We start from the raw sequence: 16,561 nt of genomic DNA, 5'->3' as shown, positions 1-16,561 counted from the left end.
CTACTGTCCCATACCTACTGTACAATATCTACTGTCACCATACTACTGTACTATATCTACTGTCACCATACTACTGTACTATATCTAATGTACTATATCTACTGTCACCACACTACTGTACTATATTGTCACCATACTATATCTACTGTCCCATACCTACTGTACAATATCTACTGTCACCATACTACTGTACTATATCTACTGTCCCCATACTACATCTACTGTCACCATACTACTGTACTACATCTGTCACCATACTACTGTACTATATCTACTGTCACCATACTACTGTACTATATCTACTGTCACACTACTGCACTAAATCTACTGTACTAAATCTGTCACCATACTGCATCTACTGTACTATACTACTGTACTATATCTACTGTCACCATACTACTGTACTATATCTACTGTCACACTACTGTCACCATACTACTGTACTATATCTACTGTCACCATACTACTGTACTATATCTACTGTCACCATACTACTGTACTATATCTACTGTCACCATACTACTGTACTATATCTGTCACCACACTATACTATACACACTATACTATACCATATCTAATATATCTACTGTACATTATCTACTGTACATTATCTCACCATAATGCAATACTATATCTACTGTACAATATCTACTGTCCCATACCTACTGTACAATATCTACTGTCCCATACCTACTGTACAATATCTACTGTCACCATACTACTGTACAATATCTACTGTCACCATACTACTGTACTATATCTACTGTCACCATACTACTGTACTATATCTACTGTCACCATACTACTGTACTATATCTACTGTCACACTACTGCACTAAATCTACTGTACTAAATCTGTCACCATACTGCATCTACTGTACTATACTACTGTACTATATCCACTGTCACCATACTACTGTACTATATCTACTGTCACACTACTGTCACCATACTACTGTACTATATCTACTGTCACCATACTACTGTACTATATCTACTGTCACCATACTACTGTACTATATCTACTGTCACCATACTACTGTACTATATCTGTCACCACACTATACTATACACACTATACTATACCATATCTAATATATCTACTGTACATTATCTACTGTACATTATCTCACCATAATGCAATACTATATCTACTGTACAATATCTACTGTCCCATACCTACTGTACAATATCTACTGTCCCATACCTACTGTACAATATCTACTGTCACCATACTACTGTACAATATCTACTGTCACCATACTACTGTACTATATCTACTGTCACCATACTACTGTACTACATCTGTCCCCATACTACTGTACTATATCTACTGTCACCATACTACTGTATATCTACTGTCACCATACTACTGTACTATATCTACTGTCACACTACTGCACTAAATCTACTGTACTAAATCTGTCACCATACTGCATCTACTGTACTATACTACTGTACTATATCTACTGTCACCATACTACTGTACTATATCTACTGTCACACTACTGTCACCATACTACTGTACTATATCTACTGTCACCATACTACTGTACTATATCTACTGTCACCATACTACTGTACTATATCTACTGTCACCATACTACTGTACTATATCTACTGTCACCATACTACTGTACTATATCTACTGTCACCATACTACTGTACTATATCTACTGTCACCATACTACTGTACTATATCTGTCACCACACTATACTATACACACTATACTATACCATATCTAATATATCTACTGTACATTATCTACTGTACATTATCTCACCATAATGCAATACTATATCTACTGTCCCATACCTACTGTACAATATCTACTGTCCCATACCTACTGTACAATATCTACTGTCACCATACTACTGTACAATATCTACTGTCACCATACTACTGTACTATATCTACTGTCACCATACTACTGTACTACATCTGTCACCATACTACTGTACTATATCTACTGTCACCATACTACTGTATATCTACTGTCACCATACTACTGTACTATATCTACTGTCACACTACTGCACTAAATCTACTGTACTAAATCTGTCACCATACTGCATCTAATGTACTATACTACTGTACTATATCTACTGTCACCATACTACTGTACTATATCTACTGTCACACTACTGTCACCATACTACTGTACTATATCTACTGTCACCATACTACTGTACTATATCTACTGTCACCATACTACTGTACTATATCTACTGTCACCATACTACTGTACTATATCTACTGTCACCATACTACTGTACTATATCTGTCACCACACTATATATACTGTCACCACACTATATATACTGTCACCACACTATATATACTGTCACCACACTATATATACTGTCACCACACTATATATACTGGCACCACACTATATATACTGTCACCACACTATCGCTGTCACCACACTACTGTACTATATCTGTCACCACACTACTGTACTATATCTACTGTCACCATACTATCTGTCACCACACTACTGTACTACATCTACTGTCACCACACTACTGTACTACATCTACTGTCACCATACTACTGTACTATATCTACTGTCACCACAGTACTGTACTATATCTACTGTACTATATCTACTGTCACCATACTACTGTACGATATCTACTGTCACCATACTACTGTACTATATCTACTGTCACCATACTACTATATCTACTGTCACCATACTACTATATCTACTGTCACCACACTACTGTACCATACTACTGTACTATATCTACTGTCACCATACTACTGTACGATATCTACTGTCAGCACACTACTGTACTATATCTACTGTCACCACACTACTGTACTATCTGTCACCATACTACTGTACTATATCTACTGTCACCATACTACTGTACCATATCTACTGTCACCATACTCCTATACTATATCTACTGTCACCATACTACTGTACTATCTGTCACCATACTACTGTACTATATCTACTGTACTATATCTACTGTCACCACACTACTGTACTATATCTACTGTCACCACACTACTGTACGATATCTACTGTCACCACACTACTGTACTATATCTACTGTCACCATACTACTGTACGATATCTACTGTCACCATACTACTGTACTATATCTACTGTCACCATACTACTATATCTACTGTCACCATACTACTGTACTATATCTACTGTCACCACACTACTGTACCATACTACTGTACTATATCTACTGTCACCATACTACTGTACTACATCTGTCACCATACTACTGTACTATATCTACTGTCACCATACTACTGTATATCTACTGTCACCATACTACTGTACTATATCTACTGTCACACTACTGCACTAAATCTACTGTACTAAATCTGTCACCATACTGCATCTACTGTACTATACTACTGTACTATATCTACTGTCACCATACTACTGTACTATATCTACTGTCACACTACTGTCACCATACTACTGTACTATATCTACTGTCACCATACTACTGTACTATATCTACTGTCACCATACTACTGTACTATATCTACTGTCACCATACTACTGTACTATATCTACTGTCACCATACTACTGTACTATATCTGTCACCACACTATATATACTGTCACCACACTATATATACTGTCACCACACTATATATACTGTCACCACACTATATATACTGTCACCACACTATATATACTGGCACCACACTATATATACTGTCACCACACTATCGCTGTCACCACACTACTGTACTATATCTGTCACCACACTACTGTACTATATCTACTGTCACCATACTATCTGTCACCACACTACTGTACTACATCTACTGTCACCACACTACTGTACTACATCTACTGTCACCATACTACTGTACTACATCTACTGTCACCATACTACTGTACTATATCTACTGTCACCACAGTACTGTACTATATCTACTGTACTATATCTACTGTCACCATACTACTGTACGATATCTACTGTCACCATACTACTGTACTATATCTACTGTCACCATACTACTATATCTACTGTCACCATACTACTATATCTACTGTCACCACACTACTGTACCATACTACTGTACTATATCTACTGTCACCATACTAATGTACGATATCTACTGTCAGCACACTACTGTACTATATCTACTGTCACCACACTACTGTACTATCTGTCACCATACTACTGTACTATATCTACTGTCACACTACTGCACTAAATCTACTGTACTAAATCTGTCACCATACTGCATCTACTGTACTATACTACTGTACTATATCTACTGTCACCATACTACTGTACTATATCTACTGTCACACTACTGTCACCATACTACTGTACTATATCTACTGTCACCATACTACTGTACTATATCTACTGTCACCATACTACTGTACTATATCTACTGTCACCATACTACTGTACTATATCTACTGTCACCATACTACTGTACTATATCTGTCACCACACTATATATACTGTCACCACACTATATATACTGTCACCACACTATATATACTGTCACCACACTATATATACTGGCACCACACTATATATACTGTCACCACACTATCGCTGTCACCACACTACTGTACTATATCTGTCACCACACTACTGTACTATATCTACTGTCACCATACTATCTGTCACCACACTACTGTACTACATCTACTGTCACCACACTACTGTACTACATCTACTGTCACCATACTACTGTACTATATCTACTGTCACCACAGTACTGTACTATATCTACTGTACTATATCTACTGTCACCATACTACTGTACTATATCTACTGTCACCATACTACTATATCTACTGTCACCATACTACTATATCTACTGTCACCACACTACTGTACCATACTACTGTACTATATCTACTGTCACCATACTACTGTACGATATCTACTGTCAGCACACTACTGTACTATATCTACTGTCACCACACTACTGTACTATCTGTCACCATACTACTGTACTATATCTACTGTCACCATACTACTGTACCATATCTACTGTCACCATACTCCTATACTATATCTACTGTCACCATACTACTGTACTATCTGTCACCATACTACTGTACTATATCTACTGTACTATATCTACTGTCACCACACTACTGTACTATATCTACTGTCACCACACTACTGTACGATATCTACTGTCACCACACTACTGTACTATATCTACTGTCACCATACTACTGTACGATATCTACTGTCACCATACTACTGTACTATATCTACTGTCACCATACTACTATATCTACTGTCACCATACTACTGTACTATATCTACTGTCACCACACTACTGTACCATACTACTGTACTATATCTACTGTCACCATACTACTGTACGATATCTACTGTCACCACACTACTGTACTATCTGTCACCATACTACTGTACTATATCTACTGTCACCACACTCCTATACTATATCTACTGTCACCACACTCCTATACTATATCTACTGTCACCACACTACTGTACTATCTGTCACCACACTACTGTACTATCTGTCACCACACTACTGTACTATCTGTCACCACACTACTGTACTATCTGTCACCACACTACTGTACTATCTGTCACCACACTACTGTACTATCTGTCACCACACTACTGTACTATCTGTCACCACACTACTGTACTATATCTACTGTCACCACACTACTGTACTATCTGTCACCACACTACTGTACTATATCTACTGTCACCATACTACTGTACTATATCTACTGTCACCATACTACTGTACTATATCTGTCACCACACACTATACTATACACACTATACTATACCATATCTAATATATCTACTGTACATTATCTACTGTACATTATCTCACCATAATGCAATACTATATCTACTGTACAATATCTACTGTCCCATACCTACTGTACAATATCTACTGTCCCATACCTACTGTACAATATCTACTGTCACCATACTACTGTACAATATCTACTGTCACCATACTACTGTACTATATCTACTGTCACCATACTACTGTACTATATCTACTGTCACCATACTACTGTACTATATCTACTGTCACACTACTGCACTAAATCTACTGTACTAAATCTGTCACCATACTGCATCTACTGTACTATACTACTGTACTATATCCACTGTCACCATACTACTGTACTATATCTACTGTCACACTACTGTCACCATACTACTGTACTATATCTACTGTCACCATACTACTGTACTATATCTACTGTCACCATACTACTGTACTATATCTACTGTCACCATACTACTGTACTATATCTGTCACCACACTATACTATACACACTATACTATACCATATCTAATATATCTACTGTACATTATCTACTGTACATTATCTCACCATAATGCAATACTATATCTACTGTCCCATACCTACTGTACAATATCTACTGTCCCATACCTACTGTACAATATCTACTGTCACCATACTACTGTACAATATCTACTGTCACCATACTACTGTACTATATCTACTGTCACCATACTACTGTACTACATCTGTCCCCATACTACTGTACTATATCTACTGTCACCATACTACTGTATATCTACTGTCACCATACTACTGTACTATATCTACTGTCACACTACTGCACTAAATCTACTGTACTAAATCTGTCACCATACTGCATCTACTGTACTATACTACTGTACTATATCTACTGTCACCATACTACTGTACTATATCTACTGTCACACTACTGTCACCATACTACTGTACTATATCTACTGTCACCATACTACTGTACTATATCTACTGTCACCATACTACTGTACTATATCTACTGTCACCATACTACTGTACTATATCTACTGTCACCATACTACTGTACTATATCTACTGTCACCATACTACTGTACTATATCTACTGTCACCATACTACTGTACTATATCTGTCACCACACTATACTATACACACTATACTATACCATATCTAATATATCTACTGTACATTATCTACTGTACATTATCTCACCATAATGCAATACTATATCTACTGTCCCATACCTACTGTACAATATCTACTGTCCCATACCTACTGTACAATATCTACTGTCACCATACTACTGTACAATATCTACTGTCACCATACTACTGTACTATATCTACTGTCACCATACTACTGTACTACATCTGTCACCATACTACTGTACTATATCTACTGTCACCATACTACTGTATATCTACTGTCACCATACTACTGTACTATATCTACTGTCACACTACTGCACTAAATCTACTGTACTAAATCTGTCACCATACTGCATCTACTGTACTATACTACTGTACTATATCTACTGTCACCATACTACTGTACTATATCTACTGTCACACTACTGTCACCATACTACTGTACTATATCTACTGTCACCATACTACTGTACTATATCTACTGTCACCATACTACTGTACTATATCTACTGTCACCATACTACTGTACTATATCTACTGTCACCATACTACTGTACTATATCTGTCACCACACTATATATACTGTCACCACACTATATATACTGTCACCACACTATATATACTGTCACCACACTATATATACTGGCACCACACTATATATACTGTCACCACACTATCGCTGTCACCACACTACTGTACTATATCTGTCACCACACTACTGTACTATATCTACTGTCACCATACTATCTGTCACCACACTACTGTACTACATCTACTGTCACCACACTACTGTACTACATCTACTGTCACCATACTACTGTACTATATCTACTGTCACCACAGTACTGTACTATATCTACTGTACTATATCTACTGTCACCATACTACTGTACTATATCTACTGTCACCATACTACTATATCTACTGTCACCATACTACTATATCTACTGTCACCACACTACTGTACCATACTACTGTACTATATCTACTGTCACCATACTACTGTACGATATCTACTGTCAGCACACTACTGTACTATATCTACTGTCACCACACTACTGTACTATCTGTCACCATACTACTGTACTATATCTACTGTCACCATACTACTGTACCATATCTACTGTCACCATACTCCTATACTATATCTACTGTCACCATACTACTGTACTATCTGTCACCATACTACTGTACTATATCTACTGTACTATATCTACTGTCACCACACTACTGTACTATATCTACTGTCACCACACTACTGTACGATATCTACTGTCACCACACTACTGTACTATATCTACTGTCACCATACTACTGTACGATATCTACTGTCACCATACTACTGTACTATATCTACTGTCACCATACTACTATATCTACTGTCACCATACTACTGTACTATATCTACTGTCACCACACTACTGTACCATACTACTGTACTATATCTACTGTCACCATACTACTGTACGATATCTACTGTCACCACACTACTGTACTATCTGTCACCATACTACTGTACTATATCTACTGTCACCACACTCCTATACTATATCTACTGTCACCACACTCCTATACTATATCTACTGTCACCACACTACTGTACTATCTGTCACCACACTACTGTACTATCTGTCACCACACTACTGTACTATCTGTCACCACACTACTGTACTATCTGTCACCACACTACTGTACTATCTGTCACCACACTACTGTACTATCTGTCACCACACTACTGTACTATCTGTCACCACACTACTGTACTATATCTACTGTCACCACACTACTGTACTATCTGTCACCACACTACTGTACTATATCTACTGTCACCATACTACTGTACTATATCTACTGTCACCATACTACTGTACTATATCTGTCACCACACTATACTATACACACTATACTATACCATATCTAATATATCTACTGTACATTATCTACTGTACATTATCTCACCATAATGCAATACTATATCTACTGTACAATATCTACTGTCCCATACCTACTGTACAATATCTACTGTCCCATACCTACTGTACAATATCTACTGTCACCATACTACTGTACAATATCTACTGTCACCATACTACTGTACTATATCTACTGTCACCATACTACTGTACTATATCTACTGTCACCATACTACTGTACTATATCTACTGTCACACTACTGCACTAAATCTACTGTACTAAATCTGTCACCATACTGCATCTACTGTACTATACTACTGTACTATATCCACTGTCACCATACTACTGTACTATATCTACTGTCACACTACTGTCACCATACTACTGTACTATATCTACTGTCACCATACTACTGTACTATATCTACTGTCACCATACTACTGTACTATATCTACTGTCACCATACTACTGTACTATATCTGTCACCACACTATACTATACACACTATACTATACCATATCTAATATATCTACTGTACATTATCTACTGTACATTATCTCACCATAATGCAATACTATATCTACTGTCCCATACCTACTGTACAATATCTACTGTCCCATACCTACTGTACAATATCTACTGTCACCATACTACTGTACAATATCTACTGTCACCATACTACTGTACTATATCTACTGTCACCATACTACTGTACTACATCTGTCCCCATACTACTGTACTATATCTACTGTCACCATACTACTGTATATCTACTGTCACCATACTACTGTACTATATCTACTGTCACACTACTGCACTAAATCTACTGTACTAAATCTGTCACCATACTGCATCTACTGTACTATACTACTGTACTATATCTACTGTCACCATACTACTGTACTATATCTACTGTCACACTACTGTCACCATACTACTGTACTATATCTACTGTCACCATACTACTGTACTATATCTACTGTCACCATACTACTGTACTATATCTACTGTCACCATACTACTGTACTATATCTACTGTCACCATACTACTGTACTATATCTGTCACCACACTATATATACTGTCACCACACTATATATACTGTCACCACACTATATATACTGTCACCACACTATATATACTGTCACCACACTATATATACTGGCACCACACTATATATACTGTCACCACACTATCGCTGTCACCACACTACTGTACTATATCTGTCACCACACTACTGTACTATATCTACTGTCACCATACTATCTGTCACCACACTACTGTACTACATCTACTGTCACCACACTACTGTACTACATCTACTGTCACCATACTACTGTACTATATCTACTGTCACCACAGTACTGTACTATATCTACTGTACTATATCTACTGTCACCATACTACTGTACGATATCTACTGTCACCATACTACTGTACTATATCTACTGTCACCATACTACTATATCTACTGTCACCATACTACTATATCTACTGTCACCACACTACTGTACCATACTACTGTACTATATCTACTGTCACCATACTACTGTACGATATCTACTGTCAGCACACTACTGTACTATATCTACTGTCACCACACTACTGTACTATCTGTCACCATACTACTGTACTATATCTACTGTCACCATACTACTGTACCATATCTACTGTCACCATACTCCTATACTATATCTACTGTCACCATACTACTGTACTATCTGTCACCATACTACTGTACTATATCTACTGTACTATATCTACTGTCACCACACTACTGTACTATATCTACTGTCACCACACTACTGTACGATATCTACTGTCACCACACTACTGTACTATATCTACTGTCACCATACTACTGTACGATATCTACTGTCACCATACTACTGTACTATATCTACTGTCACCATACTACTATATCTACTGTCACCATACTACTGTACTATATCTACTGTCACCACACTACTGTACCATACTACTGTACTATATCTACTGTCACCATACTACTGTACTACATCTGTCACCATACTACTGTACTATATCTACTGTCACCACACTCCTATACTATATCTACTGTCACCACACTCCTATACTATATCTACTGTCACCACACTACTGTACTATCTGTCACCACACTACTGTACTATCTGTCACCACACTACTGTACTATCTGTCACCACACTACTGTACTATCTGTCACCACACTACTGTACTATCTGTCACCACACTACTGTACTATCTGTCACCACACTACTGTACTATCTGTCACCACACTACTGTACTATATCTACTGTCACCACACTACTGTACTATCTGTCACCACACTACTGTACTATATCTACTGTCACCATACTACTGTACTATATCTACTGTCACCATACTACTGTACTATATCTGTCACCACACTATACTATACACACTATACTATACCATATCTAATATATCTACTGTACATTATCTACTGTACATTATCTCACCATAATGCAATACTATATCTACTGTACAATATCTACTGTCCCATACCTACTGTACAATATCTACTGTCCCATACCTACTGTACAATATCTACTGTCACCATACTACTGTACAATATCTACTGTCACCATACTACTGTACTATATCTACTGTCACCATACTACTGTACTACATCTGTCACCATACTACTGTACTATATCTACTGTCACCATACTACTGTATATCTACTGTCACCATACTACTGTACTATATCTACTGTCACACTACTGCACTAAATCTACTGTACTAAATCTGTCACCATACTGCATCTACTGTACTATACTACTGTACTATATCTACTGTCACCATACTACTGTACTATATCTACTGTCACACTACTGTCACCATACTACTGTACTATATCTACTGTCACCATACTACTGTACTATATCTACTGTCACCATACTACTGTACTATATCTACTGTCACCATACTACTGTACTATATCTACTGTCACCATACTACTGTACTATATCTACTGTCACCATACTACTGTACTATATCTGTCACCACACTATATATACTGTCACCACACTATATATACTGTCACCACACTATATATACTGTCACCACACTATATATACTGTCACCACACTATATATACTGGCACCACACTATATATACTGTCACCACACTATCGCTGTCACCACACTACTGTACTATATCTGTCACCACACTACTGTACTATATCTACTGTCACCATACTATCTGTCACCACACTACTGTACTACATCTACTGTCACCACACTACTGTACTACATCTACTGTCACCATACTACTGTACTATATCTACTGTCACCACAGTACTGTACTATATCTACTGTACTATATCTACTGTCACCATACTACTGTACGATATCTACTGTCACCATACTACTGTACTATATCTACTGTCACCATACTACTATATCTACTGTCACCATACTACTATATCTACTGTCACCACACTACTGTACCATACTACTGTACTATATCTACTGTCACCATACTACTGTACGATATCTACTGTCAGCACACTACTGTACTATATCTACTGTCACCACACTACTGTACTATCTGTCACCATACTACTGTACTATATCTACTGTCACCATACTACTGTACCATATCTACTGTCACCATACTCCTATACTATATCTACTGTCACCATACTACTGTACTATCTACTGTCACCATACTACTGTACTATATCTACTGTACTATATCTACTGTCACCACACTACTGTACTATATCTACTGTCACCACACTACTGTACGATATCTACTGTCACCACACTACTGTACTATATCTACTGTCACCACACTACTGTACGATATCTACTGTCACCATACTACTGTACTATATCTACTGTCACCATACTACTATATCTACTGTCACCATACTACTGTACTATATCTACTGTCACCACACTACTGTACCATACTACTGTACTATATCTACTGTCACCATACTACTGTACGATATCTACTGTCACCACACTACTGTACTATCTGTCACCATACTACTGTACTATATCTACTGTCACCACACTCCTATACTATATCTACTGTCACCACACTCCTATACTATATCTACTGTCACCACACTACTGTACTATCTGTCACCACACTACTGTACTATCTGTCACCACACTACTGTACTATCTGTCACCACACTACTGTACTATCTGTCACCACACTACTGTACTATCTGTCACCACACTACTGTACTATCTGTCACCACACTACTGTACTATATCTACTGTCACCACACTACTGTACTATATCTACTGTCACCACACTACTGTACTATATCTACTGTCACCACACTACTGTACTATCTGTCACCACACTACTGTACTATATCTACTGTCACCACACTACTGTACTATATCTACTGTCACCACACTACTGTACTATATCTACTGTCACCACACTACTGTACTATATCTACTGTCACCACACTACTGTACTATATCTACTGTCACCACACTACTGTACTATATCTACTGTCACCACACTACTGTACTATATCTACTGTCACCACACTACTGTACTATATCTACTGTCACCATACTACTGTACTATATCTACTGTCACCACACTACTGTACTATATCTACTGTCACCACACTACTGTACTATATCTGTCACCATACTACTGTACTACATCTACTGTACTACATCTATCTGGGGTGAGGTGTTTCTATTGATCCACTAGATGGCACTTGTATGTTACTTCCTACAAACAGGAGATTCAGACCTTTACTGCCTGACGCAAAACGACACGCATGAAAACACTGAAAATACATTTCAGACTAGCAAAGACAAAAGTAGAGTGGAGGAGCGTAGAGAGATTTCATGTAATATTAGATTGGTTAATTGCTACTGACTGAACAATGTTTGCTGCTTAAGACCTAACTTCTGGGCAATGTGTGCGTGTGCCCGGGTGCGTGCTTGTGCTGTTATCGTGTGCCCGGGTGCGTGCTAGTGCTGTTATCGTGTGCCCGGGTGCGTGCTCGTGCTGTTATCATGTGCCCGGGTGCATGCTCGTGCTGTTATCATGTGCGTGCTCGTGCTGTTATCGTGTGCCCGGGTGCGTGCTTGTGCTGTTATCATGTGCCAGGGTGCGTGCTCGTGCTGTTATCGTGTGCGTGCTAGTGCTGTAATCGTGTGCCCGGGTGCGTGCTAGTGCTGTTATCGTGTGCCCGGGTGCATGCTACTGCTGTTATCGTGTGCCCGGGTGCGTGCTCGTGCTGTTATCGTGTGCGTGCTAGTGCTGTTATCGTGTGCACGGGTGCGTGCTAGTGCTGTTATCGTGTGCGTGCTAGTGCTGTTATCGTGTGCCCGGGTGCGTGCTCGTGCTGTTATCGTGTGTGCGTGCGTGTACCTCTGTGGCTGGCCCTGAGGCCCTGCTGTGCGGTACGGTGCAGCTCCTGGAGACATGGTGGTCTGGTGGAGGGCAGGAACACATTCCTCTGGAGGAGCCATGGAGACACGTAGTGGTCTGATAACTTACACTCTACATCCAGGTCTGATACCGCTGTAGAGTGGAGGGGGGGAGGAGGCGAGATGCATGAGAACAGGAGAATGGGTGGTGTTTAGGCAGAGCAGGGTTCCGAATGATCTGTGTGAAACCAATGAGGAAACGCTCCATGAGTTCTGTGAACATAAGGACTACCAAAGAAAAAAAATGAACTCTGAGTGACACTACCTGGTCCACCAGCTAACCCGCACGACCTGGTCCACCAGCTAACCCGCACGACCTGGTCCACCAGCTAACCCGCACGACCTGGTCCACCAGCTAACCCGCACGACCTGGTCCACCAGCTAATCCACACGACCTAGTCCACCAGCTAACCCACACCCACACGACCTAGTCCACCAGCTAACCCACACGACCTAGTCCACCAGCTAACCCACACGACCCTACCAGTCCACCAGCTAACCCAGCTAACCCACACGACCTAGTCCACCAGCCAACCCACACGACCTAGTCCACCAGCTAACCCAACCCACACGACCTAGTCCACCAGCTAACCCACACGACCTAGTCTACCAGCTAACGACCTGGTCTACCAGCTAACCCACACGACCTAGTCTACCAGCTAACCCAACCTGGTCTACCAGCTAACCCACACGACCTGGTCTACCAGCTAATCCAGAACCACACGACCTAGTCTACCAGCTAACCCACACGACCTGGTCTACCAGCTAACCCAGACCCACACGACCTGGTCTACCAGCTAACCCACACGACCTGGTCTACCAGCTAACCCACACGACCTGGTCCACCAGCTAACCCACACGACCTGGTCTACCAGCTAACCCACACGACCTGGTCTACCAGCTAACCCACACGACCTGGGCTACCAGCTACCTGGTCTACCAGCTAACCCACACGACCTGGTCTACCAGCTAACCCACACGACCTGGTCTACCAGCTAACCCACACGACCTGGTCTACCAGCTAACCCACACGACCTGGTCTACCAGCTAACCCACACGACCTGGTCTAACCAGCTAAGCTAACCCCACGACCTGGTCTACCAGCACCAACCCACACGACCTGGTCTACCAGCTAACCCACGACCTGGTCTACCAGCTAATCCAGACCCACACGACCTGGTCTACCAGCTAATCCAGACCCACACACGACCTGGTCTACCAGCTAATCCCACACGACCTGGTCTACCAGCTAACCCACACGACCTGGTCTACCAGCAAGTCCAAACCCACACGACCAAGTCTACCAGCTAACCCACACGACCTGGTCTACCAGCTAATCCAGACCCACACGACCTGGTCTACCAGCTTATCCAGACCCACACGACCTGGTCTACCAGCTTATCCAGACCCACACGACCTGGTCTACCAGCTTATCCAGACCCACACGACCTGGTCTACCAGCTAATCCAGACCCACAACCCACACGACCTGGTCTACCAGCTAACCAGACCCACACGACCTGGTCTACCAGCTAACCCACCTGGTCCACCAGACCTGGTCTACCAGCTAACCCACACGACCTGGTCTACCAGCTAACCCACCACCTGGACCAGCTAACACGACCTGGTCTACCAGCAAATCCAGACCCACACGACCTGGTCTACCAGCTAATCCCAGACCCACACGACCTAGTCTACCAGCTAATCCAGACCCACACGACCTGGTCCTGGTCTACCAGCTAACCCACACGACCTGGTCTACCAGCTAACCCACACGACCTGGTCTACCAGCTAACCCACACGACCTGGTCTACCAGCTAACCTGGTCTACCAGCTAACCCACACGACCTGGTCTACCAGCTAACCCACACGACCTGGTCTACCAGCTAACCCACACGAACCCACACGACCTGGTCTACCAGCTAGTCTACCCACACGACCTGGTCTACCAGCTAATCCAGACCCACACCGACCTGGTCTACCAGCAAATCCAGACCCACACGACCTGGTCTACCAGCTAATCCAGACCCACACGACCTGGTCTACCAGCTAACCCACACGACCTGGTCTACCAGCTAATCCCCACCCACGACCTGGTCTACCAGCTAACCCACACGACCTGGTCTACCAGCTAACCCACACGACCTGGTCTACCAGCTAACCCACACGACCTGGTCTACCAGCTAACCCCTGGTCTACCAGCTAACCCACACAACCTAGTCTACCAGCTAATCCACCTGGTCTACCAGCTAACCTGGTCTACCAGC

The 16,561-nt window shown here is 40.7% G+C and overlaps 1 protein-coding gene across 1 annotated transcript in view; it reads right to left on the bottom strand.

Moving 5' to 3' along the window:
* The window catches only part of LOC135524824 (actin remodeling regulator NHS-like), a 128,944-nt gene that overhangs the window by 57,684 nt on the left and 54,699 nt on the right, over positions 1-16,561 (bottom strand). The window contains 1 exon segment of the mRNA XM_064952673.1: positions 14,237-14,389. Within this exon segment, the coding sequence (XP_064808745.1) occupies positions 14,237-14,389 (153 nt within the window).

Source organism: Oncorhynchus masou, chromosome 31 (assembly GCF_036934945.1).
Source record: "Oncorhynchus masou masou isolate Uvic2021 chromosome 31, UVic_Omas_1.1, whole genome shotgun sequence".
Lineage (NCBI taxonomy): Eukaryota > Metazoa > Chordata > Actinopteri > Salmoniformes > Salmonidae > Oncorhynchus > Oncorhynchus masou.
The sequence above is the reverse complement of the archived record's forward strand: the minus strand, read 5'-3'. Positions and strand labels throughout refer to the sequence as shown.